Genomic DNA, 15,266 nt, shown 5'->3' on the forward strand with positions numbered 1-15,266 from the left:
ATTCATCTATTCAAAATTCTACACTGTCTCCACCTCACTTAGAGAAAAACCTAATCTTCACAAAGTCTTACTCCCCCCCCCCAACACTAGGACCTCATCTAATGTTTACTCACAAAGCCCTTCTCCAATAGAAAACAAACCATAATCTTTTCACCTGTTCTCTTGACACAGTCTTCCTCATGACATAGTCCATCAACTCTTAGAATTTATGCATATGTTACTTCTAAGAGAAGTTCTTGGAGACCACTACATGTAAAATTGCAACATCTTGCTCCAGCAGTCCATATCATCTACCATCTTCTTCTTCTTCATTAAAATTATTGCTGTTTGGCATACCACAAAATTTAATCATCTAATAATATCCCATTAGAATACAAGTTTAAGGCTCAGTGAGTAAAGGTACTTGCTGACAAACCTGCCCATGTAAATCCAATCCTCAGGATCTACATGGCAGAAGAAGCTCAACTTCTGCAAGTTATCCTCTGACCTCCACATACCAACACCCATCTGTGCGCGCTCACACACACACACACACACACACACACACACACACACACACACACACACTCGATCAATCAATAAATGTAATATTTTAAAATATAGACTCCAGCGGTGGAACTCCTGTCCTAGTCTCTCGCTTCTCTCTCCTCTCCAAACAAGATGAGCTTCACCATCCGCTCCACCACCTTCTGCACCAACTACCGGTCCCTGGGCTCTGTGTGGACTCCCAGCCAGCGGGTCCGGCCTGCCAGCAGCGCAACCAGCATCTATGCAGGTGCTGGGGGCTCCGGGTCCCGAATATCCATGTCTTGCTCTGTCTGGGGTAGCTATGAGGGGTCCGCAGGCATGGTGGGAATGGGTGAAATCCAGACTGAGAAGGAGACCATGCAAGACCTGAATGACTGCTTGACCAGCTACCTAGACAAAGATGAAGAGCCTGGAGACTGAGAACAGAAGACTGGAGAGCAAACTCCGGGAACATCTGGAGAAGATGGGGCCCCAGGGCATCAGAGTCTGGGGCCACTACTTCAAGACCATCGAAGACTTGAGAGCTCAGACGAATTCTGTGGATAATGCCCGCATTGTCCTGCAGATCGACAATGTGTGTCTTGCTGATGATGACTTTAGAGTCTAGTATAAGACAGAACTGCCCATGTGCCAGTCTGTGGAGAGTGACATCCATGGACTCCGCAAGGTGGTAGATGACACCAATATCACAAGGCTGCAGCTGGAGACGGAAATTGAAGCGCTCAAGGAAGAACTGCTGTTCATAAAGAAGAATCATGAGGAGGAAGTCGGACGTCTGGAAACCCAGATTGCCGGTTCTGGGTTGACTGTGAAAGTGGATGCTCCCAAATCTCAGGACCTCAGCAAGATCATGGAGGACATCCGCACCCAGTATGAAGAGCTGGCTCAGAAGAACCGCAGGAACTGGACAAGCACTGCTCTCAGCAGATTGAGGAGAGTACCACAGTAGTCACCACCAAGTCTGCCGAAATCAGGGATGCTGAGATCACACTCACGGAGCTGAGACGCACCCTCCAAACCCTGGAGACTGACCTGGATTTCATGAAAAACCAGAGCGTCAACTTGGAGAACAACCTCCGGGACGTGGAGGCCAGATACAAGGCACAAATGGAACGGCTCAGTGGGGTCCTTCTGCACTTGGAGTTAGAGCTGGCACAAACTCTGGCGAGGGGCAGCGCCAGACCCAGGAATATGAAGCCCTGTTGAACATCAAGGTCAAGCTTGAGGCGGAGATTGCCACCTATCGCCGCTTGCTGGAGGATGAGGAAGATTTCAGTCTCAGCGATGCCTTGGACTGCAGCAACTGTGCAGAGGACAACTACCCTTAAGATCATGGATGGCAAAGTGGTGTCTGAGACCAATAACACCAGAGTTCTGGGGCACTGAGGCTCAGAAGGAGGGAACCCCTGGGGAGCGAGGGACCAATAAAAGTTGAGAGGTCACTGGGAACAAAATAATAATAAGGTCAGATGCTTTATTCATTGCTGATGTGTCTATACACAATTCAGTACCTAGTACTTAAATATTGGTTCTTCTCCTCTGTCCACTGCAGTAAGTGGAAGTGTTCACTGCTTTCACCAGCTCTTGGGACCAATTTGCAAGGCTAAAGGGTGCAGAATATAAATCTGCAGGAGAAGAAGCAAGGAAACAATAACCAAAAGCATCTGACTTATACAGTGCTTCTGTTTCTGGTGGGAAACTAGCTTCTGTCACTATATGACACCATTTTAGAGGTAATGTGGGCTTCTGTGCTTTGAAGGAGCCAAGAAGGAGCGAATGCTGGTCATTCTCAAAAGAACCCCTGGGATTCTAGCTTTCCTTCGATCTTAAAAAAACAAAACAAACAAAAAAAACTTGAGTATGTTGGGGAGGGACACAAGTTCTGCTATAAACAGAAACTTTGGCACGGATGTACCTAATGAAGAGTATCTTCATGTTTTCCCTGTTCAATAAAGTGAGTTTTGTTTCCTCTTTGCTTTACTCTGAAAAGGGATAAAGTTGTGAATATGTCCACTGTGTTCAAAATTCCCATTTAACAAGATATTGTGAATGTGTTCTAACCAACTTGCATAAAACCAAGAGGCAGCTTTGTACTGTCTGAATTAGCAACTCATAGACGAGTACTGAATCCTGATACTGGCAAAACTGTAGCTGGAATTCCCAGTTTACGTGGTGGAACCCACTAATCTAGCCAGATGTCTTTGGAAATTTGCATTAAGGAGATCACCCATGTGCCTCAATCAATGTCTGGCATTATCAGCATAATAAAGTGAACAGAGCCCAAAACCTGTATGTCATGTGTTGTACCCTGGCTACCTCTGCCTTAGCTGCATGCTCATGTCTAAAAGTTATCATATTAAAGAAGGTCCTGAACTTTCTTTGTTGGTTGAAGATAAGATTGAAGGTTACAAGAAGACCAACAAAAGCTGTTTAACTTAAGAAACTTAAAATCTGGAACACCATCAAGATGGACCCCAATACCCAAGAGTAATTGGCCAACATAAACTAGACTTTTGTTGTTGTTTGGGGGGTTTGTTTGTTTTGCATTGTTTTCAAAGGAGAAGGGCTGGAGAGATAGTCCAAAGTTAAGAGCATATACTGCTCTTCCAGAAGAGCAGAAATGGATTTATCCAGAACCCACATCCAGTGGCTTATGACCACCTGTGACTCCAGCTTCAGAAGCATCTAGCCAACTCTGGCCTCTGTAAATACGCCTGCACTCAATACACACACATGTATTCACACACGCACACACACTTTGAAGTAATACAAATAAAGTTTCAAAGAGAGAGAATACAAAGTTGGTTGGGTAAGGAGGAGGTGGGGATGATCTGGGAGAAGAGGGAAGGGATGATTATGATCAAAATGCACTGTATGAAATTCTGAAAGAATTCATGAAAATGCTTCTAAAAGCTCTATGTTTCTTCATAAATGAGAGCTGACAAGAGCGAAATGAGCAAGTGTCATTGTGGTGGGCCTGCAGGGGACCCCGCATCATTTCTAATGAAAACAATGGGATCTTCAAGATCTTCGTTTAAAAAGTCCTTGGAATTGCTCTGCTTAATGTAAGCAAACCGCACCTGGTGGACTTGGGAGAGATTTCTGCATTTGTACTGACAGTGCTTTCTGAAAGTTGGATGAATCATTTGTCACTTGGTTTAAAAATGTTTTCCTCAAGAATAACAAAAGACTTCCCATGTACAAGATCAGTTCAGACCTCAGCGGAATCTTGAAAAGTCCAGAGAGCCAAAGAGCCCTGCAAACAACACACACAATGATTCATCAGACTCCCGAACAAGAATCTACTAAGAACCTGAGAATCATATTGAACTAAGCCCACACACAAGGACCCTGCAACAGAAAACAGTCCCCACTGAGTCAGAGAAGATAAAGCCTGGGTGAAGAATGTAGGGGCAGCAACAAAAGCAAATCAGATGGGAAGAGGGCTGTGAAGAAGAGGTTGAGAAGAAGGTGATGCAGAAGGGTGCAAAAATGGGGTAAAAAGAGGGGGTGCAGGGGAAGGCAGTACAGAGAGGGGTGAAAGGAGGAACACAGAAATGGTGGTACATGGAGAAGCAAGAGGAGGGGTGGAAGGAAGGGTCTGCAGAGATAGAGCGCAGAGAATGCAGCTTAGAGCAGGGCCATGAGCCAAGAAAGGTAGAAAGGAAAGAAGACTATTGGTGTTAAGAAGTCTTTGCAGGAAAAGCTGCAACTACCAATTACCCAGTAATTGAAAAGAGACCAACCAGGGAGAAAAACCAGAGGGAATGGATTATGGGAGCAGGTTGCACAAACTATTGAAATCTGTAATCTGTCATAAAGGTCAAATAATTGATGACAACTTATTTGAATAAAGACCTGATCAAGAATACTATCAAAAAATGTATTCAGTGAATGAGTGAATTAGTACAGTAGTCAAGCTGGTTATAGGCTTCATCTCAGTAAATCCTGCTTTGTAATACCGATGCAGTTGAGGCTTCTATTTTTAGATGGGCGAACAGGCCTGGGATATGGGTGGTAGAGTGTGTACCTAGATCATACTTTTGGAAGGTAATCGCAAGTCTGCCATAGCAGCCATGGATTTCATAGATTTCAAACTACAGAAGTTCCTCCTGTCCTTCAGGGCATTGACTATGAAGCAGAGAGGTGTAGGTTAATACGTTAATATGAAGTTCAGAGAATGTACTATTAACTTGCTCCTTCTCCCCTTTTCATGGCCTATATGCTTCATTATTCTTTAACGTGTGCACATTTCTTAAGCATCCCATTAGCTCAGCCTTCCATCCAACTGGCATGGAACCTTAGGAAGCTAGAAATACATGTTTCCCCCCACCCCCGTGCCTACGATACCTGACACACAGTGGATATGTAATATACATTGTGAAACAAATATCTATCTGTCCATAAAAACAAAGCCCTCTTCTTGAGTAGTGTGTGGGAGAAGGGAAAATCCTTTACAGTGGCATGATGGGCCAGTGCCAACTGAAAACTCCATACCAGGAGAGTATGGGCAGAGAGGGAAACCAGGACAGCGGGCTGGGCTTTGAGAAATCAGTGAAAGAAAGGCCTCAGCAAGACTTTGCACGTTTCAGTCTCATTTTGAAAAAGCCGATGAGAACTTTCTTGAGGAACAATTGCCTCCAAACGCACAAACGCGGTGCTAAGAAAGCAGAAGAATCCGGGAAGCGGCACAGAAGGGCTGGGAGCTGGGGGGGGGGGGGTGCTTGGAGCGAACCAGTCCCTGTAGAGGTAGACATTAAGTGGCCCTTCATTTGAATGCAAATGCTATGTAAAAGCTTGAAGCCCCTTGACGTCAGCCCAGGCTTTGGTAGCCCTCCCATGGCCCACTACCTGGAAACTTAGAGTGGGAAAGAGAGGATGGAGTAGTCTGAGCCGCACAGAAGAGCAGCGCAGCTAGGGCTGAGAGTCTCTTGCATCTCAAACTCGGGTTGGCGCTAAGTTTACAGGGACCTCAGGATGGCTTAGGGGGCAACTTCTTCTATCCATGCCATCATGTACGGAAGCTGCCTTTTAGAAAAAGAATCGGACATGTACCCAGGCACTCTCAGGAGCCCTGGAGGCGGCAGCTCAGCCGGAGTGGGCACCTCTGGGGGCAGTGGTAGTCCTCTGCCTGCCTCCAACTTTACTGTAGCCCCAGTTTACCCGCACTACATGGGGTATCCTCATATGTCCAACATGGATCCTCACGGGCCTTCGCTGGGAGCCTGGAGCTTACCCTACAGTCCGCCCCGGGAAGACTGGAGTACATACCCTGGGCCGTCCAGTACAATGGGCACAGTGCCCATGAACGACATGACCTCGAGTTCTCCGGCTTTCGGCTCCCCAGACTATAGCACTCTGGGCCCCACCGGCGGTGCAAGCAATGCCGGTAGCCTGCCAGACGCGGCCAGCGAGTCACTGGTTTCCATCGACTCAGGCACCTCTGGCGCCTCTTCTCCCAGCAGGAGCCGCCACAGCCCCTACGCGTGGATGCGCAAGACTGTGCAGGTGACCGGTAAGTAATCCGTCGTTCCACTCTTTCTTCTCTACTCTTGGTCCGCCTGCCTTCTTAACTCTTCACTCCGCGTCCCGCAGGAGAGTTCAGCTAAGCAGCCCACCGGGTAACTGCCTGGCGGGATAAGTAATTCCCTCCTTTGCGCCTGGGTTCAAAGCCAGTTAAAAGTAGCACTTGGAACGAAACCTCTCCCAGGGGTTGTTGAAGTGGGCTTTTTTTGTTTGGTTGTTTGGTTAGCTGGTTTTTTGGTTTGGTTTGGTTTGGTTTTACCCTTCCCAGATAAGGCAAGGGAGGAAGGGCATGAACAGTGTTCCCGAGGAACCACAGGGATCTGGATCCAATCCCATCGTTGTCCCGAAGGAAAAACAGAAGCACATGTGATGAACGGGGTGAGAAGACAGTTAAGGTTGGCACAGTGCTTGCCGTTTTTATCTCCAAATTGTTCCCTACCCCGTTATGCAGCCTCGCTGAAAACTGGCGATGTTCAAAACTTAGTAGGTGCTTAGCTGGCAACCGACGGCCCAGCCTATGAAGGCTTCCACCGCAAAACCGCCTCCTTACAAGATGCCCAAGGAAGCTACAGCTTCCGTCGCCCGAATTAGCAATGTCTTGAAGCCTATTGCTATTTTCCAATGTCCCTAGCCATCCATCGAAGGAAGCGTTGAGGCGAACAAGGTTACCGCATTGAGCTGTCATTTCATAGGACACAATCCTTACACCGCCAGGTGTACAACTGTTACATATCATTCACCATCACCCCCCCCACGAAGTGCCTGAAGCCCCCGTGGTTATTTCAGCAGGTGGCCACAAATGCAGAAGCAGAGTGCAAGTCTGCGACATCAACAACACAACCATAAGCATTGCGTTTAAGGTCTAATGTCACTGACCAGCAAGCTCTGGTGGGCAACCACTGGGAACCGCTAGCTGTGGGGGAGGGAGGCGCGAGTTTAGAGGAAATGAGGGCTCCACTTTAATCTTGGACTGGGAGACATTTCAGCTGTGGTTGTTCTCTTAACATTTTCTTATTCTTCCAATACTTGTTCCCTGTCATTAGAGAAAATTAGTGACATTTGACCATCACATTCATCCCTCTGGAGAGGCAATGATATTTCAATAGCATTTGTCCATGGTGATATGCTCTTCACAACCCTGGGTTTTCCCTTCTCACTCCTCCAAGAAGCAAAGGTGAAAGGTACTATTTCCTACCATTAGGAGAACTTTCAGCCAAAAGGAGGATGCTCCAGTTTATGATAGAGTAGAGATCCAAGTTAAAAGTAACACTTAAGAACTTATATTAAAAAGAAAATATGAATGAATCATGTAACTTTAAAAAAATGAGGCTAAGGTAGGGCATTCATTCCCAAAGCTGTTGTTACACCTAATCTTCAAGGTAAAATTAACATCCATTCACCAAAACCTAAGAATAAGCAAAATACACATTTTTAAAAGGACATAAAAATAGCTACTGTCTAGGATTTTTCTTTGAAATACTGTAAGAGGGAAATGGCAGCAGCTTGATTTTTAGAATGAAATATAGTGTGGGGAAAAACACAATAAGAAAATTCAGTTGTGATGAACTGTCTTTGTATTGTTGAGGGGAAACATGACAGTTTTCTCTGTATTACTTTAAGTCTTTCATATATGATGGATGGATGGATGGATGGATGGATGGATGGATGGATGGATGGATGGATGGATGTAGATATAGATACCTCAGAGCCTTCTTTGGGTAATTCTGTTGCCAAAAGAAGTTGAGAAGGAGCCCCCTTGGTCTGTGTACCTTCATCTTTTCAGTGTTTAGGAGAAGCTTAAAACTGAGCATGATTTTGCAGCTCCTTGAACTCTGGGCAACTTGTCCTATAGAGAAAATTTTATTAACATCAACATTCGTTTTATTTGAATTCATTGTAAGTTAATATTACCCTTTTGCACATTTTTGTAGCTCTGGTTATAATTTGTCAACAATTTAAGATGATGGTTATGCATGAGAGCGCCCTACGCCACACACATATTGATGCTTTACAGAAGTTCTGCAGATTCTAGACTTACTGAGTACCTTTCATAATACCAGCCAGCTGTCCTGGAACTCCCTGTGTAGACCAGGTTGGCCTCGAACTCACAGAGATCCATCTATCTCTGCCTCTCAAGTGCTGCAGTTTTCTCAGTATTCTATTCCAAACACACGTCATTATATGCAATCAATCTATCTTATCCAGACATTTCTATCAAGGTTAATATTTTCAAGCAGTCTTACAATTTAAACAAGACCCGTGTATGAGAACAAGCAATTTTTACTGTTTTCTTTAGTGCAGAACTGTGGCCCTCTATGAGTATTGGCCAGGCTAAGCCGAGCTGGAAAGAGACTTCCCTGTTTACAAAAGGAGAGGAAGTCATTTTGAGTGATTCTAATTAAGCTACTCGCCACTAAGGAAATACTTTAAAAGCTGTATTCAGTTAGGACACTTCATAAAACTGAATTGTTTAATAATCCTTGAGGCCTTTGTAATTGTGTTTCTTTCATATTTTTTTCGACAATTTTTAAATGAGTTTGGATGTGAATTTTAGTTTTAAAGCAGTAAAGGATTGTGTTAGGTGAAAAGTAAGAAAACGGGTTGTCTCCATAATTTTCTTCATTGTCGTCACCATTGTGATCCTGAGGCTTCGAACGGGTTTTTCTGCCTAATAACACCTTGGCTGCTAGTCTCTTCATTGAACACCATTTCAACCACACTTACAGTGACAGTGACATCCTATATAGTGGCATTGCCTTATGAACTGGGTGGTGGGAAGAACCACTGTGAACTATGAAGGTGCTTGTTCAAGTCTCTGTGGAAGAATTAACCAAATTCTCGTTTCAGAGGCATGGAAGTAGCTCTTTAATTAAGTCTTAGACTTTCTTCCATTCCTAAATTTACTCACAGTATCTGCTGAGAAGGAAATCCCCTGGCCTCCAAATGTCATTGTCTCTGGAAAGTAAGAGGAACTTAAACAATAAGAACAAGTACTCCTCGTGCTTTGTTGGTGCTTGGCTTTAGTTGTGGGAATATGCTCTACCAGAAAGTGGCCAAATCCCTTCACTCACCTCGGGAGCAAAGGCAATAGGGGAAAGAGATGTGGCTCTGACAAGGCAGCACGAGACCAGACGGGTGCCAGGAAATTTCCATTTCTTTCTCTTTGTAAACTGTGCAAGTAGTATACTCCCTTGTCTTTGGGGGTTTCGGTCTTATCATCAGATTGGGCCTACAGACCCCTTTTAACACTTGTTCAGCTTTGATATGCATCTCAGCTCTTGTCATTGCCCCTTTCTTCGAAGGTTATATTGCCGGAAAGGGTGAGCATTTTCATGGCAAATAAAGAGGCCTGGTCTTGACTTTATTGTCCTCAGAAGAAACTGCAAGAGGGGAATTTATGACCAAGGGGGGTGGGGAATGACCACAGTCTTTCCAGAGTTCTTGAAGTCTGGTTATATTTACTGATTGACTGAACTCAAGACACAAACACATACAAGTTGAATTTTAACCTCCCTGTTTGAAGTTAAAATGTAAACTCAGCCCCCCCCCCTTTTTTTTGATCGGGAAGGGTTTTAGGAACTATCTCCTCAAAGATATAATTTGATTCTAAAACTGAGGTCCTGAAAACAAATTAAACCTCGGGTTTTTGTTTTCATCCTTCAGTATACATTGTCTTTAGAAGATGCCAAAAGCCAGATCCCTGGTTTTCTGTGTTTCTGCATGGATCCAGACATCTGGCTAGAAGTTTGGACCTTTGAGGAAAGTTAATTGGCTGGGACTTAGAGCTCATCATTTCAAGGGAGGGAATTGCACTGAGTAGCCCCTAAGTTTCCAACCATTTAGTTGAATCCTAAGGTAGGTCTGTTTCTACATCCATACCCCCTCCTCTTCCTGGAGATGAAAGGGTGTCTGACATTTGTTTAGGGCTTGTAAATTCCAAGCCAATTGGTTGATGTTCCTGAATGTAAAGAGGGTTCAGGATGGGATCTATGCTATGTAGTTCCTTTGTTAGGCCTGTGCTGCATCTTAACACCTCAATGGAGTTTAGGGACCTACTTTAAAGAGGTCTTTGTCCTACAGGTCGGGGGGCCCCCCAAAACCTCACATCAAAAACAACCAGAGAAGATCAGAAGAACTTTCTAAAAGCCACAGAGAAAAAAAAGCAAGATCCTAGAGGAGGTTAGAGAAACTGAAAAGAAAGGGAGACTTCCTCATCACCTTTGGAAAATGTGAAAGGAAGAATAAAACTCTATTTGAATGCAAGCATGAGAAATTAGCTAGATGTTGTAACACAAACCAAATGTTTGGATATCTTTTCAAAGCACGTGGAGTCCTCACTTCAGTCTCCTTAAATCAATACACTCTCCTCCCCACCCATTCACTATTCACTTGGAAATAAAAAAGCCTTAAGACTCCCATAGGAAAAATATTACTTTTTCTAATAAACATTAGGTGTCATTTTGAAATATAATTTTCTAAATAGCAATGAATGTTTTCTTTTCAAACTATACACATTCGTTCTAGGTAGGACACATAACTACAATATCAAGATTCCAGAATAGCTTACTGCATGTGAGATTATACCACATTTAAACTGGGAATAAATCTGATATACTGACCCAAGAGTCAAAGGTTCATGCTTGGGTTTGCACTCCTAGGCTCACCAGCTCAAATTTACTTACCTATACTGAACCTCAGGTTCTTTGTCTATACAATAACATTCTCTGCACAATTTATCAGAGTAGATAAGATAGTGGGAAACATGAAAGCATTGCATAAAATGTAATTCGTGAGGGCCAGGTGTGGTGGTGCACACCTTTAGTCCCAGCACTCAGGAGGCAGGAATGGGTGGATCTCTATGAATTTGAGGGTAGCCTGGTCTACAGAGCAAATGACAACCAAAACTACGCAGAGAAACCCTGTATCAAAACAACAACAAAAGCAAAGTGTAATTCATGGTGCCTGTTCCCATTATTGTTAATTCAGTGTTATATGTGGATAGGAATGTAATGAAAGCTGTGGGTTAAGTGTTCAAGTATTTTAAATGTTTTGGTATAACAGTAGGTCAAGAGTAGAGTAGCTGTAATTTGACTGATTGTTTAAAGAGAAACATTAAAAGGATGTTTGTTTCCCATATGGTAGAATGTTGGATGTTTATATTCACATCCAGCTAGGTACAGATAACATGGCCACTTATGATAATGCATTTGTGGAGAAATAGACATGACATATTTGGTTTAAAAATACAATTAATTTATATTTCAAAGTAATAAATGAAAGTTAGAAGAGTAATTGGTTCGCTCAACCCAAATAATCTCCAGAGAAGAATAATAAGATGAAATGTCATGCTTCCCCAACAGGGAAAACCAGAACAAAAGAAAAGTATCGTGTGGTCTACACGGATCATCAAAGGCTGGAGCTGGAAAAGGAATTTCACTGCAATAGATACATCACCATCCGGAGGAAGTCAGAGCTGGCAGTTAACCTGGGCCTTTCTGAGAGACAGGTATTACCAAACATTCCCACATATCACTTCAATTGTCTGGGGTTTGGAGGAAATAGCAAAACATAGGACAGATGCTTTTCTAAGATCCTAAACCCATACTCACCCTGTGTTGTTTCATTTGGCAGAGAAGTTATTAACTACTGAATGGGTGGGTATCATGTGGGCTTGTGATCAAGAGATCAAGCAGAGAGGTGCAAAGAGATAGAAGTCTGGTATAATTCATCAGTTAAGTCAGACTTTGGTCCCTCAAGTAGTACTAACAAGTGTGAAAAGAGGAAATTTTACAACTGTGGAGCTCTTCTGTCATTTAAAGTAGGAATGTGATTTTCTCTGGTTTGTATGATGCTATGATGCCTGCCTTGAATTTAGCTTACCGTGAGTATTCAATGAAGACCAAGTTACAGCAAAGGTTAGCAGTCTCCACTCATTCAGACTTGGCAATTACATCTGGTGATTTTTTTCCTAAGCCTAGGAGTGATGCTGGAATCATAGAAGTGAAGAAATGTAAAAATACATTAATACATTGCCTTATCTCAAGCAGTTTGCATTCCAAGCACGTATAGGCACATTAATACCACTCTCGTGTTGATTTTCAACAACAAATAGATGGTATTTCATGACCCCATTCACCTAGTTCTAGGTGTTAACTTTTTAACATAAGGAAGTTTCTCTTAATGATCAACTGCAATCACTGTTGCTATTTTAATCTTTCTTTTTCATCAGCAGTCCTCGGCATCATTATATATTTATTTCTACTTGTGTGACAGAGGATACAAGTGAGTTGGAATATATAGAGAGCTCTGCATTCAGAGTCGGTAGTTCTAGGTTTGATTCAGTCTCATTTCATCCAAAGCACCTGCCTGCCCTTTCTGAGCCACAGTGTTTTAGAATCTGTAAAATGGTTCACAAAGTCACCCTGAGGCTCAAATGAAATAGTGTGTGAAGGAGTCTTGTAAGGTAGGCACTTAGGGTGTTGTCCCCATTAAGTATAAAGCATTTTGTGTTTCAGGTGAAAATCTGGTTTCAGAATCGCAGAGCCAAGGAGAGGAAGATGATCAAAAAGAAAATCTCCCAGTTTGAGAACGGTGGAGGCTCCGTTCAAAGTGACTCTGGCTCCATCAGCCCCGGAGAACTACCTAACGCTTTCTTCACCACTCCATCTGCTGTCCGTGGATTTCAGCCAATTGAGATACAGCAGGTCATAGTTTCCGAATGAAACAGGAGCAGAGAAACCAAAGCAACAGTAGCAGAGAAACCAAAGCATCCTTCCTATTACAGCGTCTCTTTGGCTTCTAAGATAAAAGGGCAGTTGAGATTGGATATAATTCCTTTAAGGCACAATTCCAAACAAGTAGACACACAATGAGTTGGAGATATTTCAGAAGACTCTAATATTCAGAAACCATTCCCTGACAACTCTTATTCCATGGTGTCATATGGGGGCTGGGCAGAAAGCTGTGTGATAAGCTTTTCTACTTAAAGTCTAGACTCAAGAGCCCTTGAAACTTTGTTAACATTTCAAAAACATGTTTGTGCATATGCTCTTGTATTTGTTATTTGATTCTGAATATCTTCCTTATCTTACTCCTTAGGGAATAGGAGTAAGGTAAGCATACATTTCTATATCTGGATATATCTTTTGGGGGAGTTATTAAAAACCAACCAGTTTTCTTAACAAGCTAACTTTGTAAAGCAGCATCAGGAGGTGATTACAAAGCTGTTGGTTAAATAAATGAAGATCGTTTTTCCCTTGAATACTACTCACCTGCCACCAGTTACCTAACCATAGACCTTAGAAGTTGTATGTATTTCAAATCTTGTCAAAACAATGAAATCAGACTAGAACAATATAGGCCAAGTTAAGTGAGTTGCTATCAAGACAGATAGATATTCAACATACAGAACAAACATCCTTGCATTCTCAAAAAAATAAAGCAATTTACCACTTAAAGGCACACAGCCTGGATAAGCAAAGGTGCTGTAGTGAGCAGGGTGGCCTGGAGCTTTTGTGTTGGCACACACCAAAATGGCCAAAGATAAAGATCTCCCTTTGAAAGACAAGGTGTCATAATTACCTGTTTGGGAACTGAAAATGAGAACTGTGTCTTCCTATCCCTTAGGAAGTGTTAGAAAAGGGGTTTATAGTTTTATGGCTCCTACTGAGGATACATCAATTTGTGCTGAAAGACTTAAGGAAAATAAAAACCTTCCACTTCTGACCTAACCTCTTGGAAGTGTACTCCTTCCAATACATTTATAAGGAAGGTACCAATCATCCATTTTACTGAAGAACAAAATTAGGTGTGAGCATCATGTCATTTTCCAAAGACAGAAAATAATACAATTATGAATGCTGATGAGGACTTCCACCTACAGATGGTTATCTATCCCCATTAATAAGCCGAAACTCATTCCTAATCCACAAAAGACGCACATTTGGTGGTAACCATCACATTTACATGGAAGCTGCCCTTTCTTGCTGTAAAGCTATTGATGTTCCTTCATTTCTCTAGACTCTGAAAAACCTGGATTTTTTTTCTTAATAGCATATTAAAGGCATTTTCTCTCGAAAAAATATATGTTTGTTATTTCTCTGGGTGCTGAGAAAAAGATATATCACCTACTTTTATGGCTATATTACAGTGATATATACTGGAGGCATGTAGACAGAAGAAAGATAACCACAGCTCAAAGGTTGAACTCTAAGTAAGCTTCAATAAGGAAGGGGGTGGGTAGGAACAAAGCAGAAATGGAAACTCAGCAAATGGCCACCAGAGTTCAGTCAGGTAAATGAGGAATTAAGGAGGGATGTTTTTCTTTTCATTACTTTTCAAATTTATGCATACTATTTTTCCCATCCTCAAGTAATTTGCACACTGCAGAAATCTTTGCAACTTATTCAGTCTCCCAAGTCTACACATACTTTACTGAATGCTCCTGATCTTATCTTAGAGTTTGTGTGCAACTACAAAGAAAGATCATGGGGAGGACCTGGCTTATTTCCAGATATAGGAGGAAGTAAGGCCCAAGGAAAGTTTTCCACTGTTGGCTCAGATCCAGACAACCAGTCACTTCTTCGGTGGAAACGTTTTAAATGTTACCAAGCCAGGTCAAGAAGAGAAAGGGAGCCAGTTAGAAAGGACTGGAAGGAAGGAATATATTGGGAGGTGGTATGAAGAACACTTAAGAGGTAGCCATCAGTCTGCAAAGTACTGCGTGTGCTTACGTATATCAGAAACTTGTCTGTTACTTACAAATTAAGAATGCTGCAAAGGGCCTAGAAACAGCTCAATTCATAGAGTACTTGCCTAGATGAAGCTCTAGAGTTGCACAAATGGGGCATAGTAGCTCGTGCCTGTAATACCAGAACTCAAGATGTGGCGACTAGGAGATACTTGGCTATATAGTTAGTTTGGAGACAGCTTGGGTTACATGACACCCTGCCCACCTCACCCCACCTCACCCCACCCCAAAATACTGCAAAACGATTATAGCAGCGTGATTACAACTCTGATAGCAAATGAATAAGGAATCTTTAGAGAGTTTCATCTATAGAAATAGCCACATTATATAATTTAGGTTTAGTCCATCAAACAGGTATCTCTGGCTCTCATATTCATACTCGAATATGCTACTGAGGAGACACACAAATAATGGACACAATCCCTGAGTATCTCATATAAAGGTAATTAATAGGTTTGAAAAG

The 15,266-nt window shown here is 42.7% G+C and overlaps 1 protein-coding gene and 1 pseudogene across 2 annotated transcripts; both read left to right on the forward strand.

Moving 5' to 3' along the window:
* Nucleotides 1-660: 660 nt before the first annotated feature.
* LOC308415993 (keratin, type I cytoskeletal 18-like) lies at nt 661-1,914 on the forward strand (annotated as a pseudogene). The gene has a single exon. The product of its transcript is annotated as a keratin, type I cytoskeletal 18-like (transcript).
* A 3,627-nt stretch (nt 1,915-5,541) lies between these two features.
* On the forward strand, nt 5,542-12,776 carry CDX4 (caudal type homeobox 4; the record flags this gene model as incomplete). Its single annotated transcript, XM_080910687.1, has 3 exons — nt 5,542-6,043; nt 11,415-11,560; nt 12,570-12,776. The coding sequence occupies 3 exons, from the start codon at nt 5,542-5,544 to the stop codon at nt 12,774-12,776; spliced, it is 855 nt and encodes a 284-aa protein (XP_080766813.1).
* Between the last annotated feature and the right edge of the window lie 2,490 nt (nt 12,777-15,266).

Source organism: Micromys minutus (genome assembly GCF_963924665.1).
Source record: "Micromys minutus genome assembly, chromosome: X".
NCBI lineage: Eukaryota > Metazoa > Chordata > Mammalia > Rodentia > Muridae > Micromys > Micromys minutus.